A 23,882-nucleotide genomic window follows, 5' to 3' on the forward strand; every position below is an offset into this window, starting at 1 on the left:
GGTAGTATTTTTAAAAAGCATTTCTCTCTTCCTTGTCTACTCCCTTTTATTTCTAAAGCCCTAAATTCAGTGATGCCAACTACCATTCTGGCTCCTTCCATCTGCAATAATCTACCCACGGGCTGCATGAAGGCGAGAGCCAGGACTGGTGATTAGGTTTAGCAGGTGCCCGAGGATATGAATGGGCTTCGAACTGCTCAGCCCCAGCCTGCCTCACAATTAAAATCTGAAAGTCTGAAAAAAGGACATCATAGAAGGAAAACCTTAAGTTTCCCCCAAAAAGAAGGAAATTGATCACTGAGTGAATTAAGGACATAGGGGTTGGTCACTCACTTTATTACGGGGAAAAAATACTAACCCACAGATGATTGGAAATATACTTGATGCAATAGTAGAGCTCAGCTGAGTCCATCATTGACAGAGATAAATACTGTATCTCAAAATTGTAACGATTTGAAATTCAAAAGGAATAAAATTAATCAGTGCCTTGTCTTCCAGTACATGATACCAATTTCATCAGAAATTTGATTTTTTTGTAATCTAGTCTAAAAAACAAATATCCCATTGACTGAGGTCTTTTGTAATACAAATTGTGATTTAGAGAGTATCTCCAGTGCTGACTGCCCACTTACTCAAAATTGTTTATTCCAAATCGTTTTCATAACATCAATGCTCGTATCATAATGTGGGAGAGTACCTCTAGATGAACATAGATAGGTTTAATTATGGTCCCCATAATGAGAACTAGCCTACTCTTTCCTAAAAACACTTAATAAGGTCTTACTATTTAGCAAGCAATTTTAAGTCAGGTAATTGGGGGAAATGGAATGACAGGCTAAAGGAAATGGGGCCTCCTTGTTCAATTTAACAAACATTAAGAGAATCAGGAGATATTTGGGGCTAAACTCTTCCATGTCCAGAGAGACAAAGTATTCTTAAGCCTGCTGTGATAAATAACTTTTTCAGGACAGACATCAAGTATCAGCCATGAAAATATCTTTTGAACCCTCTGCAGCTGGCAACTACAGCTGTTATCCCAAATACTATACAAGAAAACAAAACATATTAAGAATTTGAGAGACAATGTCTCTGCGGGTGAAGTGGGGTCTTCAGTGGCCGACTTTTTGGGGGGCTCGTATTTATTCTGAAGTTGATCAAATAGTTAATTCCACTCCCCTAAACAGTCAGTGATGTCTGCCACGAGCTCAGGAGCAGACGGCCTTCCATCCTTCAAGACAAGCCACTGAATTCTTTTCCTACAGACCAAGGAGAGAACTTGGCAGCAAACTTGTAAAAAGAATGACTCCAGGAGGACATGGGGACAGCATGCACGTGAATGAATACTTACATAAATGTCTGCACCATAAAATCCATCCTGGTAAAGAACACTGCAAGGGTGTACACACAAAGAGAAACGTCCATATTAGTGCATTTCCCATGCAGACACGCCAACCCCGGCACTGGCGAGGTTAGTCCGGTCGCAATCCGAAACACAGGAACCGAGGATCGTTTCACATTGATTAAGGAGGCTGGAGACAGCGGCCATTCAGCAAACCGAGAAAATTAGGCCGGGCTTCGGTGTTGGCCCAGAATTAGGACGTGGTGGTACTGACGTGCTGGGTCCCAAACTCGCCGCTCTCTCAGGAGTGGGTATGGAAATGGGCAACTTTGAAATGCGAAGAGGACTGAGATTTATTTTAAGAGGCCCAGAGAGACATGAGCATCTTAATAGGTCAGAGTTGGCAATGAAACCACATAAACCCCTTCGCCACGGAACAAACCCCCAAACCATCTATTTAAAAATAGGATTATAAGGCTAGAGACATAGACTGCAGAATTCTCAGTATGGGCTAGAGGTGAATGACCTTAGGTGAGCTGTACAACGCAAATGATTTAAAATTCTTTTCTTCTATATTCTTTCACACTGTAGTATATTTGATAATTCCATGTGCATTATTTTATGGCAAATGGAGAATACCTCGAATCACATGTGGGTGAGCACGGGGATGTGCTCAAGAATGTGTTTTGTGTGCACACCGGTCTATGTGTACAAGTGGACTGTGTGCCTATTTGTATGTGTGTACGTTAAGACAGACAAGTGCGGAGGATTGCATGTTCGCACTTCTGTATAGTATGTACATATATAAACACGTGTGTGTGTATGCTTATATAAGCATATTGGGATATTTATATGTATTTGTATTTTTATGTACATGCGTATATGCAGGTGTATATCTGTATGTTCTCATAAATTATATCTAGACTAAGCAAAGGTCCCATACCATGATTGAACAAGCCCAGTCTGACAACAGCTTTCTGATTGCCACCCATCCCAAGAGAAGAGAATTCAGAGGGCTAGGGACAGGCATTAGGGAATGATTCTCCTGAAGCTTTTTGGTATACTTTGAGTACAATAACCAGGAAACAGCTTTTAGCGATGCGATTGTGAGAAACTGATTAATATTTCCTAAGCATTAAAATGAGTTTAATGAGAATCATATGTACCCTTCACAGGCTTTTGTAAGGACCACAAGACGTCTTGGACATAAAACTGTTTCTAAACACCTATTTTTAAAAGGATAGTAGTTATTTACAATCATCCCTGGTATCTTCCCATGTAGTTTCCAGATGACTTATGATTCAGGCAAAGGACCAATGATCACTACCATTGAATGAGGCTGAGGTTCTAACAGAAGGACAACTTTAATACCAAAGGATTCCAGCAGGTTTCAGTAGTGGACTGGACCCATATGTAAGCCAAGCGTATTCAGCCAAGGGAACGCATTTTACAGCACACGCACAAAGCACTGATACACACATGCAACGGTGACACTGGTTTGTTGGAGAACACTGCAGTGTGCTTCTTAGAGTAGTCCGGAGTTGTAGACTAAATTCCAAGTACCATTATCCTTAAAAATGCATCAGGGATTTCACACGCTAAGGAGATGGGTAGGAATAGCTTTCAGCTATGGTTCACATTGGATCCGGGAGGGCTACAGTTCACAAGAGCACTTGTGAAGGGGTGTAAGGCCCTAATTCAAGATGCTGGCAGTGTGAAATAAAGGCATGTAATGGGAAGCCAATTTTGTCAAAACAGGTTTTCTCCTTAAGAGTAACAGCATGAGCCGGGCGCGGTGGCTCAAGCCTGTAATCCCAGCACTTTGGGAGGCCGAGGCGGGTGGATCACGAGGTCGAGAGATCGAGACCATCCTGGTCAACATGGTGAAACCCCGTCTCTACTAAAAAGTGCAAAAATTTAGCTGGGCACGGTGGCACGTGCCTGTAATCCCAGCTACTCAGGAGGCTGAGGCAGGAGAATTGCCTGAACCCAGGAGGCGGAGGTTGCGGTGAGCCGAGATGGCGCCATTGCACTCCTGCCTGGGTAACGAGGGCGAAACTCCGTCTCAAAAAAAAAAAAAAAAAAAAAAAAAGAGTAACAGCATGAGCACCATTACTGCCACTACTCACATTTGTAGAACACTTATCAAGGATCAGTTCCTAGTTTAGAAGTTTTGTGCTCATGATCCCACTCATTCGTCATAACACCCCTGTGAGATGGATAATATCTTTGCCTCTTTAGACATGGAGAAACTGAAAGAGCTTGGTATTGACTGAACTGGGATTCGAGCCTAGGAAGTCTGGCTCCACAGTCCAAACTCTTAAGTACTATGGCAGGCAATGGTGGTCAAACTCACCTAGAGGACTTGTTGAAACACAGATGGCTGGGCCCCACGCCCAGCCAACAGGTTCTGATTGAATAGATACGGATGACAGCATCTAAGAGTTCGCATTTCTAACAAGTTAACAGATTACGATGATACTGCTGGTCCCAGGAGTATGAGAATTGCTGCTCCATGCAACACTGTCCCCCAAGTGTTAGTTAACCCCACATCTGAGACAACACTGAAGGTTAGCCTCCTACATCATATTCTAAAGGAGGAGCTGGTTACAGGAAAGCTCTTATCACAGTCTTATGCTAGTTTCCAAAAATATATCCAAATAACTTTTAAAGCCTCATCAAACAGCTGCACTTAAAATTGCAGATGTAGGGAAAGAGACACAGGGATCCATGTCTATGGTGCAGCTGTAGATAAATTAACCACAGGACAGTTAGAAGAGAAGGGAGTTACCATCATGCACTAAGCAGGTGCAGTCCTATTTCAATGCAGGGATGGTCCGTCTAGCCAGGCAAAGGTAATTGTTTTGCTTGTCAATCATGTTGGGACCTAATATGCTTTTGCAAGGACATAATGCAAATGCACATCTTACTTTCTTAGAAAAGTAATAGCAGTAAATAATTGAATGCAAGTCACGGAGTGATTGCGCTATAGAAAATTAGTTTACTGTAAAAAAAAAAAAGCGTGTAAAATGCCCAAACTATACAATCTGCTTGTGTAACATGACACATACCAGCCACAAGTATATTTTTATAGAAAAGACTCTTTACAACTACTCTACACAGATGCCCCTCCCAACTAGAAAATAAATTAGACCTTTTAATGTGTTCAAATACAGCTATTTTTGACTGGATATCAGGTAGGATCATAAACGTGCTGGCATTTGTATCGAATGGGAGGGGTGTGTGTGTGTGTGCGCGCGCACACGCGCACTGTGTGTTTTTACACATCCTAGAGAAAACTTTCAATCAGATTATTAAAGGCATCTGTGAAAATGCCTTTTCACATTCTCTCCTCCCCCCCCCCCAAAAAAAAAGCTTTAAAGACCACTGATTCATGATGTTTGTCTATAAATTCACTCTATTAAGATGCCGGTGGGTTACATTTCGAAACTAGCAAAGAAGTCACACTTTATAGACAGAGAATTCTGCAAAGCAAGCTTGTCCAACCCACAGCTAGTAGGCTGCATGTGGACCTATAATGCACCTAGCTTTGAATGCAGCCCGATACACATAAATTAACTTTCTTAAAACATGAGACTTTCTTTGTGATTTCTTTTTGTCTATGTGTGGCTCGTTAGCTGTTGTGTATGTGTATTTTATGTGTGACCCCAACAGTTTTTTCAGTCTATCCCAGGGAAGCCAAAAGATTGGACACCCCTGTGTGTAAAGTATTCTGAGGATGGGTAATGATGACTTTTGTTCCTACTATTAAATGAATAAAGTTCCTAAGCATCAAATAATACAAGTTTGGGATTTTGATATTTAGAGACTAAAACCAGAACGCATGGCTGATCTGTACACAGAAAGATAGACAGTCCCACAGATTGCTGTCAGAGGCTGTTTTAGGACTTAACCAGAAGACATTCCCAACGGATCTATTTGTTTTTCTCCTGGTCAGCTTTAAGTTTTTTCCTGGGTTACTCTCCTACCTTACCTATATCCCAAATAATATACAGTCTCCTCAAAATACTTCTCAAGGAATCTTTGGGAATTTTATACAGATGTGTGATAATTAATTAACTGAGAAAGGGCAGAGAATCTTGCTCAGATACCTAGAGAATCAAGACCCAAAGCCTCAGCTGACACTAGATGCTCAGGCTTAGAATAATAATAAAAAACACGGCCAGGTTTGGTGGCACATGCCTATAATCCCAGCTACTTGGGAGGCTGAAGGCAGGATAATTGCTCAAACCTAGGAGGAGGAGGTTGCAGTGAGCCGAGATCACACCACTGCATTTCAGCCTGGGTGACAGAGTGAGACTCCATCTCAAAAACAGTAACACATGTGATGATCCATTAGAGCAGTCCATCATACTTCCACGAAATATGCTTGGTACATAATAGGCACTCAGGGAGTTCCTCTTTGAGGAAGGAGATTGGGGTCTAGCTGCTGTTTTCTAATCTTAGAGATACTAAAGTCTATAGGGTTTGTCTCCAGTGCTTCCACTTTTTATCTTGATGCATAAATAACCATAAATTTCTGAATGGCAATTACCTCTTGGGTAATTCCTCTCAAATGTGAGCCATAGGAAGCTAGACCAGGCATTGTAGCTTCTCAGTCAAACTGAACATTCAAATTGACTCCAGGATCAAATGCAATGAGAAATAAGGAAAACGTCCACTCTGCTCTCTCTGTGACTATTACTTACTTCATACTGTATTTCCAATCTACATATTCCATAAGCAATGGAAGTGCCTCAGCTGTTTCTGTGACTTGAAGGAAACGGAGGTCTGTGAATCTGCAAGTGTTCCCTAGCAAAGATAAACGATGCAGAGAGGGAGAGACACGGGGTCTTCTTGTGTACTCGACAACAAGCAAAAGGGGATGTTCAGAAGAGTGTAGGTGGTTAATAAAGTCTCTAAGTACATCAGCCTAGAGAACAGTAGGTACAGTTCACTGAATGCATGTCATACAATGGACCAAGCTGTCACCTTTCATGGATTTTCCTTCTTCACCCTCTATCAACCCTATGGGGGCAGGTACATCCCTCATTCTCCTCTTAAGGAAACTGTGTCAACAGATGTTAAGTAAGCTATCCAGGCCAGTATGGGTAGAATACTAAGGCCCAGTCTTACCTTGAACCCAGTGCCTTCCTAAGACTGTAAAATCCCGTAGGCTATGTACACCTTACTTTCTCGTTCATCACTGTCTCATTCAGTTGATGGTGGCAATCAATTGGGAGTTGGTGGGTTTGGCCTAGGGTTTTCCACTTGTTCCTATGATCCTACCACGGCCCACAACTGTCCCTACCCCAGAGGGAATCAGGTAGTAATGTCCCAAGGGGTTTCTATTTAGGCATGTGAGAAAAAGATAATGGGGCCTCTTCATAACCTATGTTCTTCAGCTGTGTGGAAGCTGATACTCAGAAAATACCAAGACATGGAAGGAAAAAACAATGAAAGGAAATGGATGAATGGTTGGGCACAATGGCTTATGTCTATAATCCCAGCACTTTGGGAAGCCAAGGGTATCACCTGAGGTCAGTAGTTCGAAACCAGCCTGGCCAACCTGGTGAAACCTGATCTCTACTAAAAATAAAAAAAATTAGCCAGATGTGATGGCAGGCACCATAATTCCACCTACTTGGGAGGCTGAAGCGGGAGAATTTCTTGAATCCGGGAGGTACGGGTTGCAGTGATTCGAGATTGCACCACTGCCCTCCAGCCTGGGTGACAACGTGAGGTTCTGTCTAAAAAATTAAAAATTTTAAAAAGGAAATAAATGAAGAGCATGCTTAGGGACTCTTCTCATGTGACTATCTTTATAATGGATACCTCCAAGGATCACCCAGGCTTCCACAAAAGTAGCCATGGAGATTCGAAAGCATATTTTCTTCAGTCTCCCAGAAGGAAAAAAATAGGGAAACCATGCTTGGACCTAGGATACATTTTTTGACTGCTGTTTTTAGTAAGGATGTAGATAAATATCAGATACTTCAGGAAGAACAGATTCAGGCTGGCAGGATAGGCCTTCAATTGGTGACAGTGGAAACAATACATTCTTAATAAATGCAGTTAGGGGATATCTTCAAAAAGATGGCGATGGCTGGGTGTCAGGGTAGGGGAGGGATCACAGAAAGATTTTACTGTGGCAATTTAGGAAATACTTGGACTTAGATGTGTTCCCTATTTCTTCGCTTCTTGGATGCCTTCTTGAAACACCCAAGTTGGGCTAAGGACCTTTCCCTGGTACTCACACAATAGCCTCTTGCATCACTTATCACTATTTATCGAAATGGTTGCCTTGTATGTCACCCCCTGCCCCAATCAGAAGAAACAGCTCTGAAGGTGCCATTTGTCTCTTTAGCACACAACAGTGCAGAAAGCATGATAGGTGTGAGTCATAGGGTCACAGGGTGAGCTGAACGGGGCTGGGATAAAGATGTCACTCAAACCTAGAAGTTTTCCTCCAAAGGACTTTAGAGACAAAAGGCTACAGGAAACACATACTGTCTGGACCACCTGAATCCTAATGATGCTACTTCCCGACAATGAGTACTTCCAACCTCTTTGCTATTTGCTTTCACTGAACATAAGACAGGGGTCCTCAATCTTCCAGCCAGCTCTTGGCCTGTGTCTCACTCTGCTGTGTTCCTTTTGAAGAGGAACCATCCCTCTGTGATCTCCTGCAGGCTGAGCCTTATATTCCGGAGGAGAAAAGAAACCTTTAAAACACTGGGTTTAAAGCTTTTCATTCCATGCCAATTCACTCATGGCAGTTTATAATCCAGTGAAGCAACCAGATGAATTTCCTTCTTTTTGACCAGCACCTTGCTCTAATAGATTGTTGCAGACATGAGCGCCTGCAACCCCAATCCTTCTGGGGATAACTACTTCTCTGTTGAGAATTTGATCTTCCTTCCAAGTATGGCTTCAGAATTCCAGCCATACAGTTATCAGCAAAGAGGCACAATCCACCTTTATCACCAAACTGATCACAGATATTGCTGGAATATTAAAATTAATTTCCATCCCAAATAGTGACAAACACATTGATCATTTGGAAATGCCTGTGTCTCTCCCTGGTGAACATGGCACCAATTAGTTATGCATGGTTATTCCCAACAAAGAGCACGTTCATTATAAGTTAGCTAATTTTGATTTTACAGCAGGTGTGTTATTCTGAGATGTTTACAAATTGTTCGTGTGAGGATAAGCCATGTAATTTTCCTTTTCTTTCTTTTGCTGTTTAATATAATAGTGAGATACTGATGGTAGATATACCAAAAAGCTTCAGTTGCCATGTACTGAGAACAATTTTCAGACAAACAAATGTGGTGTGTGCAATTTTGCATTTATAGCTTATGAATCTTGCCTTACTAATTAGAGGAGCCCAGAGGTAACGTGGGGTGTTATTTTTCCTTCGTAACCCATTACATGATCTTGGGAATAATAAGTCTTTATTTTTGCATTTCTGTATCCATAAAATGGGCCCAGTATTGTTAGACCAGAGAATAAAAATTATATCAATAATTCTTTACATTGCACGGTCATATATAATGCAAATGCATTTGATAGGCACGAGGGAGAATTTATAGCCGATTCATTCTTGGTTTGTTACTATCCATCATCTTTTTAGTATATATATATATATATATATATATATATATATATAGAGAGAGAGAGAGAGAGAGAGAGAGAGAGAGAGAGAGATCTCTTGTTTTGTCCAAGAAGCTCAGAGTTGACCCAATTCTAAGGATGACACAGGAAACTTGATGGACATTGTCTTACTACTTTTCCTTAATTTTCCCTTCCTGATAGTTTTATATAGGCTCATTTCTTTCTTTCTTTGTTTTACTGTGTTTATTTTTGAAACATTTCAAATGCTCTGTTTTAGAATGAACAGGCACTGAAAAAAGTCTCCTTCTGTCATGAGTATAATAGATGATCTAGGCTAATTTAGATTTTCTGAAGGATTTACAAGAAACAGCTACACAAAGGACATTAACCCTTTTCACACAGTCTTAAATGCAGCTCTGTTTTCTTCTACACATCAGAATATCAGTCGCTGGCCAGGAAAGCCTCCTGCCAGACCCTTTTTGGGGATCGCTAAATTTAACATAGAGCAGGGTTTGTCAGCTGCAGCATGACTGACTTTGAGCCTGGTAAGTCTTTGTTGTTGGGGGCTACTGAGAAACATCCCTAGACTTGACCCAGTAGAGGACACAGCATCTCTCCATTCCTGTTGTAACAACCAAAAATGTCTCTAGACCTTGCAAATGTCCTCTGGTCTAGGACCACTTCTGTGGAGGCATCCCTCTCTCCAACTACAGAGATGCAGGAATATTCTAGCAGGATCCCTAAAAGAGGGACAGAGGGACTAGCATTTCAAGACTGGCACCCAACACATCAGTACCACTTTTCATCTGTCTTACTGAGCATTGACGCCATTCCTGGATATTCACCTGGTAGTATTGAAGTCCATGCACAGAAGGTGCAAGTTGGCAATGGGGAACAGACCAATCTCCATTTTCCCCACGGAGGAGAAAGGAAGCCAAATGCCATTTTGGAAAATGGAACCACCATGCATGTTAACTCCAGTTTCATTAACTCTTGCTTTTTTGCATGTGACTCCACACCTAATTTTCTCTTTGTAGGCAAAGGTTCATAAACCTTAAAGCTTAAGATATCTCTGGGGAGGAGGCAATACCACCCCAGTGATTTTTGTGTATGAAAACCTCACGTCTTTCCGTGGAGGAATTCAAGGGGCAAATGTGGTCCAGCCTCCTTAATAACCAGATGTTTGCAGTCATCAGAAATACATCCTTGGCTGTAACCATTTCTCTGTTCTCCAGCATTCAGTTTCAAAAAGAATTTACATAACAACATGTGACATGTAGAATGCTTAAAGGCACTAACCATGACAGGACAAATTACACTCATTTTTCAATACTCTTAGCAAGGTGCTCCACTGCAGGTGCGCGCGGGGCTGCATGCTGGGGGCGGTTCTGGGGGTGGGAGGTGGGGAGTGGGGGGAGTCAAGACCATCATGCACTCGCAAACAGCTCCGTGCCTCTGGGGAGGGAGGGCTGGTGCAGGGAGGCCCGCCCTGGAGGCTGCCCCACTTACCCGCCGTAAGCCGGGATCGGGGGCGGGGGCGCCGCGGCCCTGAAGGTGTTGTACACGGTGCGGCCGCGGCCACGCAGGTGCGCCCCTCGGTAGGCTGCCGCGGCGGTGGCAGCTGGATACGGGAAGCCTGGCACTGTGGGGCGAGAGGAGACAGACAGAGAGACAGAGACAGAGACAGAGAGACAGAGACAGAGACAGAGAGAGAGAGAGAGAGAGAGAGAGTGAGTGTGAGTACAGGCCGTCAGATGCGCATCCTGCCATAGAGAAACCGCCTCCAAAACCATTGTCCTTGCACAGGGATCCAGCAGGACCCCACCCATTTCCCGGAGTCAGCAGGTTAAAAAGCAAAGAGCAGCACAGAGGCCAGGGGATGGACTCCAGAGAGGATGGAGTTAACACAGTGGGCCCTTAGCCCAGGAGAATACAGTGACTGACAAACATTTGCAAAGAATTCTAAATAACAGGATAAAAGCTCACTGCACAAGTAGTTAACTTACTTGAGACAGGGACTGGCTCTGTTGCCCAGGCTGGAGTGCAGTGGTGCGATCACATATCATCGCACTCTTGCCCTCCAGGGCTCAAGTGATCCTCCTCCCTCAGCCTCCCAAGTAGCTGGGATCACAGATAGGTGGGTGCCACCACGCCCAGCTAATTTGTTAATGTTTTGTAGAGATGGATCTCCCTTACATTGCCCTGGCTGGTCTTGAAATCCTGGGTTCAAGCAATCCTCTTGTTTCTACCTCTCAAAGTGTTCGGATTACAGATAGAGACCACCACGCCCAACCGACAAACATATTTTCAAAAGGGCAGATTGCAAGATGTTGGATGCCTCCTCAACCATTACATATACCTATGTATAGATGTACATGTGTTTTTATATGTGAAATATATTTACGTGAATATGCGTGTGTACATGTGTATGAATGTGTGCATGTATATAAACATATATCTATATGTACATACGCTGATATGAACATATTTATATACACATATACACACCTTTCCATGTGCTAGCAGTTATTTCTGGGGCCAAACGGCATGAGTGTTTTTTATTCATAGCTTTCCCCCATCCTATGTTTATTTTTCAGTTTCCTTTATGTACAGATATCCCTTGGTAAAACTTCTCATTGAAGTGTTCCCATTGACACATGTGTGTGTCATGAGTGCAGGAAGCACATATGCCCTGAGAAATAACTCATTACCAGTATCTCATAAGCCTGCTAAACTCTTGGGCAGCATTTAAAGGCAAAGGCAACCACCATAATTATAAATACGGGAGAAGTCTGGGATCCCGACTCTTAAAAAGAGAATGTGGTGGCCAGGTGCGGTGCATCAATCCCAGCACTTTGGGAAGCTGAGGTGAGTGGATCACAAGGTCAGGAGTTTGAGACCAGCCTGGCCAATATGGTGAAACACCCATCTCTACTAAAAATACAAAATTTAGGCTGGGCATGGTGGTACCTGCCTGCAGTCCCAGCTACTTGGGAGGCTGAGGCAGGAGAATTGCTTGAACCTGGGAGGCACAGGTTGCAGTGAGCTGAGATGGCACCACTGCCTTCCAGCCTGGGAAATAGAGTGAGATTCCATCTCAAAAAAAGAAAAAGAAAAAAAAAAAAAGGATTTCTTCCCTGGGGGAGAATTGTCTGAGCAGGATGAGGAGGTGAGGAGTTAAGGAGGGAATTAAGCCTGATGATTACCCCAGCCCCTGATAACTAATGCTGTTTCCTCTACCTGGGATGGCCTTCCTCGCATCTCAGGGAAATCCCAACTCATTTCCTGGCCCATGGGCCAGGAAATCACTTTTGCCTTCAAGCTCAGTTCACTTCTCTGACCCTGCCAGTCCTCTCACCATACGGACCACTCTTGTCCCATCCGACTAAGCAATAGGCAGTGTTTCCCAAACCGTGTACAAAGAGGATGCTTTTCTGACAAAATGCCTTTGGGAAGTCCCTGTCCCAAGGAGAGCCACGGTGAAGGCTCAGAAGGCCCACCATGAAGGAAGCGCTCTTAGTTAACCCAGCACAACCAACTCCTTTCCCAGGCTTTCCGCAGAAGAGCGAACCTCAGATGAGGCCGGGGTTGTGGTTTGTTTAATGTTAAACTTGTCTCCACCCTCTATCCAAACTGCCAAGAAGAGCTCTCCCTTTCCCACCATGGGCTTTAGGAGCAGAAGTGTTCCCCCTCATGTCTTCCTGTCATTTAGAGTCCCTTCCACGTGCACGGATGCATGGACCCAGGTGTGTGTTGTAGAAGGAGGAAGCAGGGAAAAGAGTTGGAAAAAAATGTGCATGGGGAGCCTCAAAAGAGGTCCCAGCTGCTAATGAGGAGGTTGGACGGGGTGGCCACAGAGTGAACGTAGACCTGAAAGAATTACGCCTACATGCATAGATACAGCATGTCTGTACCTACGTGGTGGGTGAAGGGAATGGGTGGGGTTTTATATAGAAGCCACTCCGAATTACTGATGCAATTGTAAGGGCCCAAATAAAACCCTTGAACCCGACTAACGTGAAGACCAACTGGCTATTATTTGGAAATCTGTATGTTTTTAAAAATCCAACAGCCTTCCTATTTTATGGATTCTACTGTGACTTTCTACCACGATGTGGGTAAAATATGAGGACTGCAGAATCGAGAATGATGCTGTCTTTCTGTTTGTATCTGAGAAGACCATAAAGGTTATTTTTAACTCTTTTATTCTTGCTAAAGACAGAAATGCTGTTTTATTTAAATTTGTTTGCCAGCTCCTAGCACCTGAGTTTCCTGGATCACATGGCTACTGGTATGCTTGGAACTGCAGAGAGGTGTTGGGTTTTAATGGGGAGCGCCAGTAAATCCTAATATCATAAAAGCCCGGAAGTAATGAGAGATGAGACACTTGTTTCAGGACTGGGAGAAAAATGAGTGAGAATGGCTTTGACTCCAAATCTGTCTTGCTACAGTTCAACTATTAAGTTTTCAGAGGAGCACCCTGGATTTTGAAATAAAGAAAATGAAAAATTCACAATCTGGCAGAGCAGCTGGCAGCCTGTGTGAGGGAACACGGTAATTATGCTGACCCATTCATTATCACTGGCTACGGAGCCCAGTGAGCCAGACAAGCTCCCTCTCAGCCACAAGCAGGTTTTACAATAATTCTTGCAGGATTTAGATGTTGAGATATACCATGAAACAGAAACTTGGCAATAGAGAGGGGAGCACGTGCTGTTAAAAGCATGGAGCCAGGATTCCATTTTGTGCCCTCTTTGTTACAGGGAGAAAATGGATTTCCTGACGCAGGATATTTACAAATCTTCCTAGGAGGGTCTTCGGGTTCCCCCAAGCAGGGCACACTGGGGGACTTCTTATTTTGTGAAAGGAACAGTGGGAAGGACTATAAATCAATTCCTGGCTTAAATAGGGTCTTCCTGGAAGGCCAAATAACCCTGGGCAAAACAAAAGGGTTCCACAGGTCTGCTTTGGACCAGAGGCTTCATGGAGAAAGGGCTGGAGAATTCAAGGGTCCTGGGTGGAAGGTATTTTCAGTTTTGTCTTTCTCGTTAATCTAGGGCTGGCCAAGGTACCCTTTAGTGAAATGTCTGGTTAGAAAAACGCTCCTCGATCATACTGCCTTTCTTCTGTTCCTTTATTACACTCGCTCCTTTCTTTATTTTTTCCTTCCTTCTTGCTCCCTCTTTTCCTCCCTTCCTCCTGTCCTTGCGCCCTTCTTTTCCCTTCTCCCCTCCCTCTTTCTTCCTCTCTTCTCTCTTCATTTCTTTATTCATTCCTGCCTTCATTGCAGTCCTTTCTTTCAATTTTTTTTTTGGGGGGAATTTTCTTCTAAAGAGGGCTGCCCTGGTCCTCCCCTGATTCGTGTAAAAATCATTAGCTTGGGTCACAGAAATGCAGAAGGACTCTCACTGGTGCGTGCATGCCAGCTCCATAACGGTGGTGATGGCCGTTTGTTCTGCTCATCCATTAGGATGAGGAACTGGCACCAAGCAGGTAGCAGATACGTAATACTGCGTCTAGACACCTTGTCGGTGGTTAGCCAGTGTTTGCCTCCTTCCTTCTGGGATGGTGAAGCCACCTCCTCTTCACTGTCCACCTTCCATAATACTGTCCTGTATACAAAGTGACCTGCCCAGAATTTGCAGATAAACAGCACGCGAGGGGCAAAACTGTCACAGGCGTTCGAACCAGAGCAACTCCATCTTGAGTGAGGGCTAGGAAAAATGAGGCTGGGACCTGCTGGACCGCATTCCCAGAAAGTTAGGTATTCCTAGCCTCTAGATGTTTAAGGTTAATGGAACAGACTGATAATGTTTACTAAACAGTCCCAGACTTGGGAGTGCCCTGATGTCCCGATATATTGAACAGAAGCATTCCTAATTTTGCTTTAAAGATCATATCGATTTTTTGCAAAACGTAGTGATTAAGAAAATTAATCCTTTACCACAAACCCTTGTAGCCGAGCACATTTCCCCGTGATATTTTTTATCCTGTATAAACAAGTATTATACCTAGGGGTGGACATGTTCCTCCACTGACTTTGGGGGACACCCTACTGTCTATGGGAGTAGCTGTACTTTCTCCACTTTCTTAGTAAACTGGCTCTTGCTTTGCACTGCGGACTTGACCTGAATTCCTTCTTGCACGACATCCAAGAATTCTCTCTTGGGGTCTGGATTGGGACCCCTTTCCTATAACACAACTGAAACTTAGTCACAATCCCTAGAAAGATAATTTCTACTTCCATCCTTGGAGGTGTTTCATTGACTCAGAAAAAGTAACCAGACTTAGCATGAGTGTGATTTCAGTGCAAGGGGAGGCTGCTTGGACACGTTTGTTGCACTTGAAATGATCAGAGCCCTCAATTCATTAAAATTCTCTTTGATGGCAGCATGCTATCAAGATTTAAAATTGCTTCCTGTTTATGGAAAAGCAGGATTCAAATGTTGGCCCCAGACAGATAATACCTACTAAAAGGTATTCAACACATCTCTCTTTCCATATAACCTCAGACAATGCTCTCTGACAGCCCAGCAACAATAGTCCCTGAATAAAATAAATGCGTGCAACCAGGAACGACAGAAAATAACAATTTTGATAATTTCTAACTTGTCTGACTTGTAGCTGTGCCCTCTGTGTTTCTTCCAATCTTCATTAGAAGATTTCTCCCTCGATGCTTGGTTTAGGGACAAATTCATTTCAAGGGCACAATACGTGCACACGTACAGGTGTCTGTCACACTTCCTTTAAACTCAGCACAGCATGGAAGAATGGATGTTTTTCTGACTTGCTATAGGTGTGGGGTGGTGGTCTATAGAATTCTGGAACATGGTGATATGTATATTTGGGATAATTACCTGGACAGATGAATCAGATACAAACTAAACAAGAGTAAACGGTCTTGTCTTTGAACCACGTAGAAAGAACCTCTTACATGTTTACTGTGAGACATGACACTTACCTTTTGACTGAAAGTTACATGAACTGTCCTAGTTTAGATGTCTGGATCCAGATATGTCAAATACACTAGTTTAGAAGTCCGGATCCAGTAAGTGAGCAGTGAATGACTAACAAAGCCAGTGCAAAATGCCAAATGGAAACTCACAATGTTCTCTCCATTTCTAGAATTAACATAAGAAAATTTTTTTACATTAATGTTAACAGTCAAATGTATTGCCCTATCCAATATTTGTAAATGCCTCTGTGTTAAAAAAAAAAAAAAAAAGAAAAAAGAAAGACAACTATGGTCATTTATTTATAAGCCCAACACTGGGAGTTTTTTTTTTTTTTTTTTCCTAGTTCAAGTTAACTCACATGTAAGCAGACCACCATTAAGGAACAATGGGGAAAGGATGCAGTTGATTTGTGGATACGGTATAAATCCTTAGTTTTTGGCATGAGGGAGGCAGGAAAGCCTGTAGGTTCATTATACTGAAGAGATGCCTTCTGAAACCTTATCCAACATGAATCAAAGAGAAAAATTTGGTATCACTGCAACACAAATTGGATTTAGCTCATAAGCTAAAAATGAATTTCTCTCAAAACAGGGCAAGAGCTTTTGGAGAAAATACCAATTGAGCATCTTGTTGACACATCAGCATTTCCAACCCACCCACTCTCACCCTTCAGCTAGATTTATATACGGAGCATATTTTGGGGGAGGTTAGTGGAGTAACCATCTCAGTTCCCGGGAATAAGACGTTCTCTCCCGTGGAACTCGATGAAATGGAAGCTGTAGGAATGTAAGAGGAGGCTGAAGTATCATGGCAAATCAACATTTTAAAACGGAAGATGTGTGGGTGTATCAACCAGCCAAATGGGCCATTTACTAAAGTGTCAACTGCTAACTGCCTGCCTCCCCCTCAGAAACAAAGCCCCAACCTCCCACCTCAAATGAGCCCTGCACTCAATGTATTTACAGTGATGAGTGTGTCTTCTCTCCCTCTCTTTTATGAACATGGTGCTTACCTTCAAAAATAAACATAAATGAGATCATCTCACCAGCCAGGAATTCCCAAGAGAAGAAACACAACACCAGTGGAAAATACTTGAGGGTTATAAACTGCATATTAAAGTTTCAGAGCTCTGGGAGAGATGGAAGAGTAGCAGATGCAAAAGCCGACAGGGGGGCGGATTCTGCATCAAAGCCATAAAAATATACAACCACTTTAATGGGCAATTATTCTTTGCATTTGTACGCTGGTTTGAATTTGCATGAGATTGCCAGATGCCCCGGAAAAGGTATGCATCCGGATGGATGAGGGGGGGCTCTCTTTGTCCCACTCCTCCTCTCCCTTTGCTCCATAATGACACATTTCCCCACCCTTGGAAGGTTTGAAGGCTGAGAAATACTCATGCAAATTTGGGGAGAAATTGTTCTGTGGGTAATTTATGGTAGGAAATATTCACTTACACAATTCTGGGGTTGCAGATGCGCTTTCAACAGCAGGTTGATGGTTTTGCAGGATTCCCCTTGGGGGAACTCCCATTCCGTGTGCTGGACCATAAATTAAGAAGTGGCATAATAGGTAACATACTGAGGGGAGATGAACCGCCAGCCATAGCTCATAGAGCAGCAATTTCAGAGGCAGGGCATCGTGCAAGGAACATCACAATGAAGAGTCAAAAAAATCTGATTTTTCCAAATGGCAAAATATGTTTTCTCCTTTTTCAGAACGAATCTCAAAAGTACATCAAATTGGTTTATGACACAGAATTTACACACAACTAGGTCACTCTCTTTAAATGGCCTGGAATGAACATTTTAACATGATGAAGCCTATTAAATGCTACCTCCAAACAAAAATGGAAAGGCTTTTCCTCTTTAAAAATCCAGTAATTTCAGAGTTTGGCCGCAAAAAGAAAAAAAATAGGTGGGGTGGAGGAGAAAGATTCCATGCTTTCAGTCACTAATAAAAAGACAAAATGGCCACTTAATTTGTGGAATCTCCAGTTCTCATATCCACATAGATTTATCCCTGAAACACACGTTTGGGATTGACCCTTGTTTCAGTATGAAACGCATGTTGCTATTAAATACTGCTGTTTAGAAGTGAATAAATCTACATTTTGGACAAACAGTTTCTTATAGGACATCCTCATTTGAAATGCATTGAATAGGAAAACAAAAATTTCTAATTAATGTACAAGTCTAATCACCATTCTCCACATGGAAGAGTAATTTTTCACTGTTCATTTGCTTGGTTTAATCTCAACACTGACATTACAGAAACGCAATGTCCTATAAATCTCCGCTCATTTGTTTCTTTAATATTCATATTCCATTGAACTGCAGCTGCTTGTTGCTGCAGTCTATTACAACATGCAAAAGTGTCGATAAAAATATTATGAAAGGCAAGATGTGTTTCTTCCTGGCTGCGCGTGCCATTTATTTGGGGAAAGACAATAAATGACTTGTGGATTGTCCCTCGGCCTGCTGCTTGGTGGGTGATTAGTGATTAATTACCTTGCAGCAAATTGACATGGCACGAGGAAATTGACACAGCCCTGATTAATTAACTTTTTATGGGTGGTAGTTACTCACAAAACACTGCGCACCATAATTGAATCTCTTTACGTAACGTCATGGTACAAAAGTTTTAACCAAATCCAAATGAACCAGAAGTTTCTAGGCTGTTATAGGTCTGACTGGGATACGTCGAAGGAATTGGCAAGAATGTGAACTTGGAGAGAAACGCACGTTTTTGAAGGGGGAGGGGAAAGATGGTGACAGTGTAATTGTCCAAGCCAACTTTATTGAACTCAATCTTGACTTCAGCTAGACTTGGGGAATAAAACTGTAAGAGGCTGAAACGTCTCCTTTTCTTCTAGCATCGCTTGGCTGCATTTCAGTCGCTTTTGCAGATTCTCTCTCCTTCGTCCAGTTGCTAACCGTGAACTTGACTCCCAAACTCAGATCTCAAATCTCAACATCACTTCCTCCAAAGGCTTTACCTCTCCATCTAATCTCACGACTCCTGACCCCCACAACGGTTATCAGTTACCATCGTATTACCCCGCTGTTGATTTTTTTTTTCCTTCTCCTCAGTTTCTTATCAGCTGACTTGATTTCAACTTCCTTACACCTATCTCAGTAGGGAGGTCCTGAGGACTCTATGTTGGTCTCTACTGTGTCTCCAGCAACTAGGAGAGAACCGAGCACAAGGTGGTATCGTTGATAGGTGTGTTGACTACAGTGTATAATGAACTCAGAATGGCACAGTCCTTCAGTAACAAAAGACAATGGGTGGCAATCCTCAAACGCGTTGTGAGAGTGGCTAAGATGCTGCCTGAGAAGCATGCATATTCCCAGAGAAACTATGAGTTGGTGATGGAGTTAGTGATAAGGGATTCCGGATCTCACTTGTCTAAAAACCCAGGCAGTGATAACTGGAGTAATTCAAGGAACGATGTGACTGCAGTTGGCAAAATTCGAGACTCCATTATCAGGTAAAGGAAATCCGATTGCATGATAACAGCTAGGATTTACTAGCACTCGCTAATTGCCAGACCCAGAGATGAACCCACTAACCTCTCACAAAACTGTATGAACCATGACTGTTTCTGTCTTCACTTTGCTGGGGTGGAGATGGAGGTATAGGGCAGCAGCTCTGATACTCACCCAGGGATTTGAACCAAGGGAGCCTGACACCAGAGCCTGTGATCTTACCCATCATGCAACACAAAGGCAACCCGAGTCAGGCTTGGGGAGAAGCTTTCTACCTCTATTCTCTCTCCCGCTCCTTACAGCCTCTCAGTTTGGAGTCCCTCCTATTGCCTGTGCAAGCTGCTGTATCATCGCCCTACATCCACGCCAAATCGGAGACAGAGCCAGCCCCAATTCATCGTGGACTGGGTTACTTTGCAGGGGAATCTGTTGACGGTCTCCCAGAGATCTCAATATGCTTCTTGTTAGGGGATAGAGGAGACATCAGAGGTGTGTGTGTGTGCCTGCCGTTTCTTCTCTGTTACATATTATTTTTTTTTCTTGTTTTTTCTTCTTTTTTTTCCCCTCTCTTTCTCATTAGCAGTAGATCCAAATCTTCTGTTAGATATGTATGTTCTGAGATTTCAGGACACCTGGAAAGGCACTGTTCCTTTTCTGCTAATTGGATGCTGGCCACAGGGATCTCTACTGATTTATGTTTCTGATAAGAGTTCAAAGGCAAGCTGTTTTCCTTTGCCACTAGGGTTTACCTCCACATCTAGATGTGTGTGTGTGTGTGTGTGTGTGTGTGTGTGTGTGTGTGTGTGTATTCAACCCAAAAACATTGGGAATACAGATTCTGTAGAGGTAGTGAGCAGGGTTGCAATAGTGCAGCGAGTAAAGGCCTCAGTTGCACACAAACCTGATTAATGCCAAAATAATGACCTCCTTACGACTAAATTCAACTAGAAAGTTTTAATTTGGAAGACTGGAATGAGAAACTTATTTCAAAGCCTTGGAAGATTTGCATAAGAAACTTTCATAACATTCTGGGCTGTTGCACGTTTTTCTGTATATAATTGCCTTGTTAATATGTTATCAAATAACACCTTCCTCACAACTTGGGTTTGAAATAAGTCTCCTTTTTGTGGAAATAAAAGAAATTAGTCATCTAGGAAAAAAATAAATTACATGCAATGAGCACACCAGGATTTACTCTGAGCAAGGAGTCTGGTGTTCCCAAAGGAGAAAGGTTCCCTAACTTAACAAATTAACAAAGCAACAGCAAAAGCCACAACACCATTCACGCATTTGAATATTCTTTGATCATTTAAGGTCTTTGTGTCTCTGAGCAAAGGCAGTAGACTTGGTTTGAACTGACTATCACGCTGTTCCTGCTTACCTCTCAAAGTTAGCTATTGTATCTTTTCTCACAGATTATACATGGTTGGATTAATCTAACAGACAAGTGGCGAATATCGTGGCTGCTAAATGTGTAGCGATATGCTTTTACTGTGCAGAAGAGGTAGTTATGATTGGTCTCCTCACAGATATTGACAAGTTCCCCCCACCCTGGGCAGGATTTTTGTAACATTTCATTCGGTAAAATGAGGGTGAGTCTCCATCTTGGAGTGTTTAACTTGGCAGAACCACGAAACATATTTGCAAAGGTACCTTCTGTCCTTTGAAGGGGAAGACAAAGCCCCGAATAGCTGAGATCTATTTTAATTTGGAAGAGGCAATTCGTCATAATCTATTCGTTTAACAAAACCTGGACTGTTAACAATGTTCTTGTTTCCCAGGAAGCCATGGGAAAAAAAAAAAGAAACCAAATAATTTATATAATTACTTTATCCAGTGAAAATACATACTCAAGTTTCAACTATTAAATCATTCATGTTCTGTCTTAATAGCTGGCTGAGACAGCAAGCTCGGTGAATTGTCTCTCCAGGTAGGAACAGGGCAAGTGAGATAAATTAGCTTTATATGCTGGGCTGGATGTCCTATGGTTCTCTTGGGCTGACGCAGCTCCCGAACATGAAGCCCTCAGAGGGGGCTGATGGTGGCTCACAGGATGGGTACGCGACGCACATGCATTGTTCATTTCACTCCTAGCCATCGCTGTGGGGATAGCGGGTCTGTCTGTGGGTGCTGAGGTCATCTACTTCTGAGCATCAGCTTTCAGACTTAAACAGAGTCCTGATCCTTTGATCAGTGCTAAAGCCAACCTGGAGGACAGCTGCTCTCTGAGCCTAGGGATCATCTGCCTGACACCTGAGCCAGAGCCTCCAAAACAACCATATAGCACAGAGTGAGGGAGTCCCATTCAGGAATGGTCCACCAGTCCAGTCACTAGACTAATGTAAATCATCCACACCAGCTGCTTTGGTGAAATTTATTTATTTTGAGACACAGTCTCACTCTGTTGCCCAGCCTAGAGTGCAGTGGAATAGTCACAGCTCACTGCAACGTCAAACTCCTGGGCTCAGGTGATCCTCCCTCCTCAGCCTCTCCAGTAGCTAGGATTATAAAAGAGCACCACCACATCTGGTTTGGTGGACTTTAAAAAAATGCTGGAGAAGATGGCTTCTAAGACAGAACAGGAAGGCGCAGCTGTTTGGAGGGCTGTAGTGCCTCAAGCAGCCTAGAAGACTCTGCATAGCAATCTCGTTTACTGGTCAGGGGTAGGTAGGTAGTCATGGCTATTAACATGGCAAGGAGACTTGGTTAAGTTCCTGGCACTAGTCTTACCGTGAGAGTTTACTTCCAGACCTTCCTGAATCCAGCTCTTTTCACTAAATCACATTGTAGCTCAAGACAAATTCCGTAAAGCCGCTAATGGGAATTAGGATTTGCCAGAAAAAAAAAAGAAAAACAGTCTTCTGGAAATGTTTGAGATTGCTGTGGCAAATACTAAGGGTAAGGCTAATAGATACCCACAGACTGTTAGGCCTTGGCTGTTTTCTTTCACATGAAAAACAATCAGGCATCAAGAGCCTACGTGCAGGCAAACAAAACTCAAGGAGACAGATCTAAAATACACGGTGTGGTGTTTGGTCCTGAAACTGCATTTTCTTTCTTTTTTTTTTTTTTGAGACGGAGTTTCGCTCTTGTTACCCAGGCTGGAGTGCAATGGCGCGATCTCGGCTCACCGCAACCTCCGCCTCCTGGGTTCAGGCAATTCTCCTGCCTCAGCCTCCTGAGTAGCTGGGATTATAGGCACGCATCACCATGCCCAGCTAATTTTTTTTTTGTATTTTTAGTAGAGACGGGGTTTCACCATGTTGACCAGGTTGGTCTCGATCTCTTGACCTCGTGATCCACCCGCCTCGGCCTCCCAAAGTGCTGGGATTACAGGCTTGAGCCACCGCGCCCGGCCTGTTTTCCCTTTAATGAGAGGCAACCTGAGCTTCTCCTCATGATCTTTGCACTGAGTAGGAGATTTTTTTTTTTTTTTTTTTTGAGATGGAGTTTTGCTCTTGTTACCCAGGCTGGAGTGCAATGGCTCGATCTCGGCTCACCGCAACCTCCGCCTCCTGGGTTCAGGCAATTCTCCTGCCTCAGCCTCCTGAGTAGCTGGGATTACAGGCACACGCCACCATGCCCAGCTAATTTTTCGTATTTTTAGTAGAGATGGGGTTTCACCATGTTGACCAGGATGGTCTTGATCTCTCGACCTCGTGATCCACCCGCCTTGGCCTCCCAAAGTGCTGGGATTACAGGCTTGAGCCACCGCGCCCGGCCCCTGAGTAGGAGATTTATTTTGGAAGAGAAGGGAAGAAGCAGCCACCTCTGTGATTGCACACATTTCTGTCCAAGAAGCCTGGTATTCAATGAGAGTATGATTGTTCCAAGTCTTGAGTGACATGGGCACCCTTGAATTCAGCCTCTCCCTTCCTAAGCTGATCATTCCCAGCTCTGTAGACCCAGAGAGGACTTGGCTCAATTTACAAAGCTTGGCCCTTAGGAATGTGCACGTGCTCCATTGCATCACACTCTCCTTCCCATTCCAAGAATGAAGCAAGATTTTATCGTTGGTCCTGCAACTTACCTGCTCAGAGCACTGAATGTAAAATGGATTTTTTTTTTTAAATTCTAAATCCACATTAGTTTGGGGAAGCAGATAAAGTGCAGATAAGGGCTTTAAAAAATAAACTCTCAAAATAAGCCTCTCAAACTATTGAAGGATTTCTCTTGCATCTGATGAGGCTGGATGAGGGTGAGTATTGTTAAGGAGTTAAATGCAGGAGCTGGCCCAGCCAGTTGATCCTCTTAAGAGAATGTGAGCATTAAAAAAGAGTTTCTGTCAATGCTATCACAGGACTTGGGGTTTCCAGGGAATTCCCCCAGAACAACTGCCTCACTGCCTTTCCGAAACATCTCATCTCGGTCTTGTTCTCTGGCTGTGCATGCACCAGAATCCCAGGGCAACATAGTTTATTGTTTTAATATCTGTCTGACACAAAGCAAACGTATCCTCTAGTGACTCCTTATCTG

The 23,882-nt window shown here is 43.1% G+C and overlaps 1 protein-coding gene across 1 annotated transcript in view; it reads right to left on the bottom strand.

Moving 5' to 3' along the window:
• RBFOX1 (RNA binding fox-1 homolog 1) overlaps nucleotides 1–23,882 on the bottom strand; it is a 2,539,409-nt gene that overhangs the window by 43,053 nt on the left and 2,472,474 nt on the right. Inside the window, 2 exon segments of the mRNA XM_074383161.1 lie at nucleotides 1,349–1,388; nucleotides 10,469–10,601. Of these exon segments, the coding sequence (XP_074239262.1) occupies nucleotides 1,349–1,388; nucleotides 10,469–10,601 (173 nt within the window).

The sequence above is a fragment of the Saimiri boliviensis genome, chromosome 12, assembly GCF_048565385.1.
Source record: "Saimiri boliviensis isolate mSaiBol1 chromosome 12, mSaiBol1.pri, whole genome shotgun sequence".
Lineage (NCBI taxonomy): Eukaryota > Metazoa > Chordata > Mammalia > Primates > Cebidae > Saimiri > Saimiri boliviensis.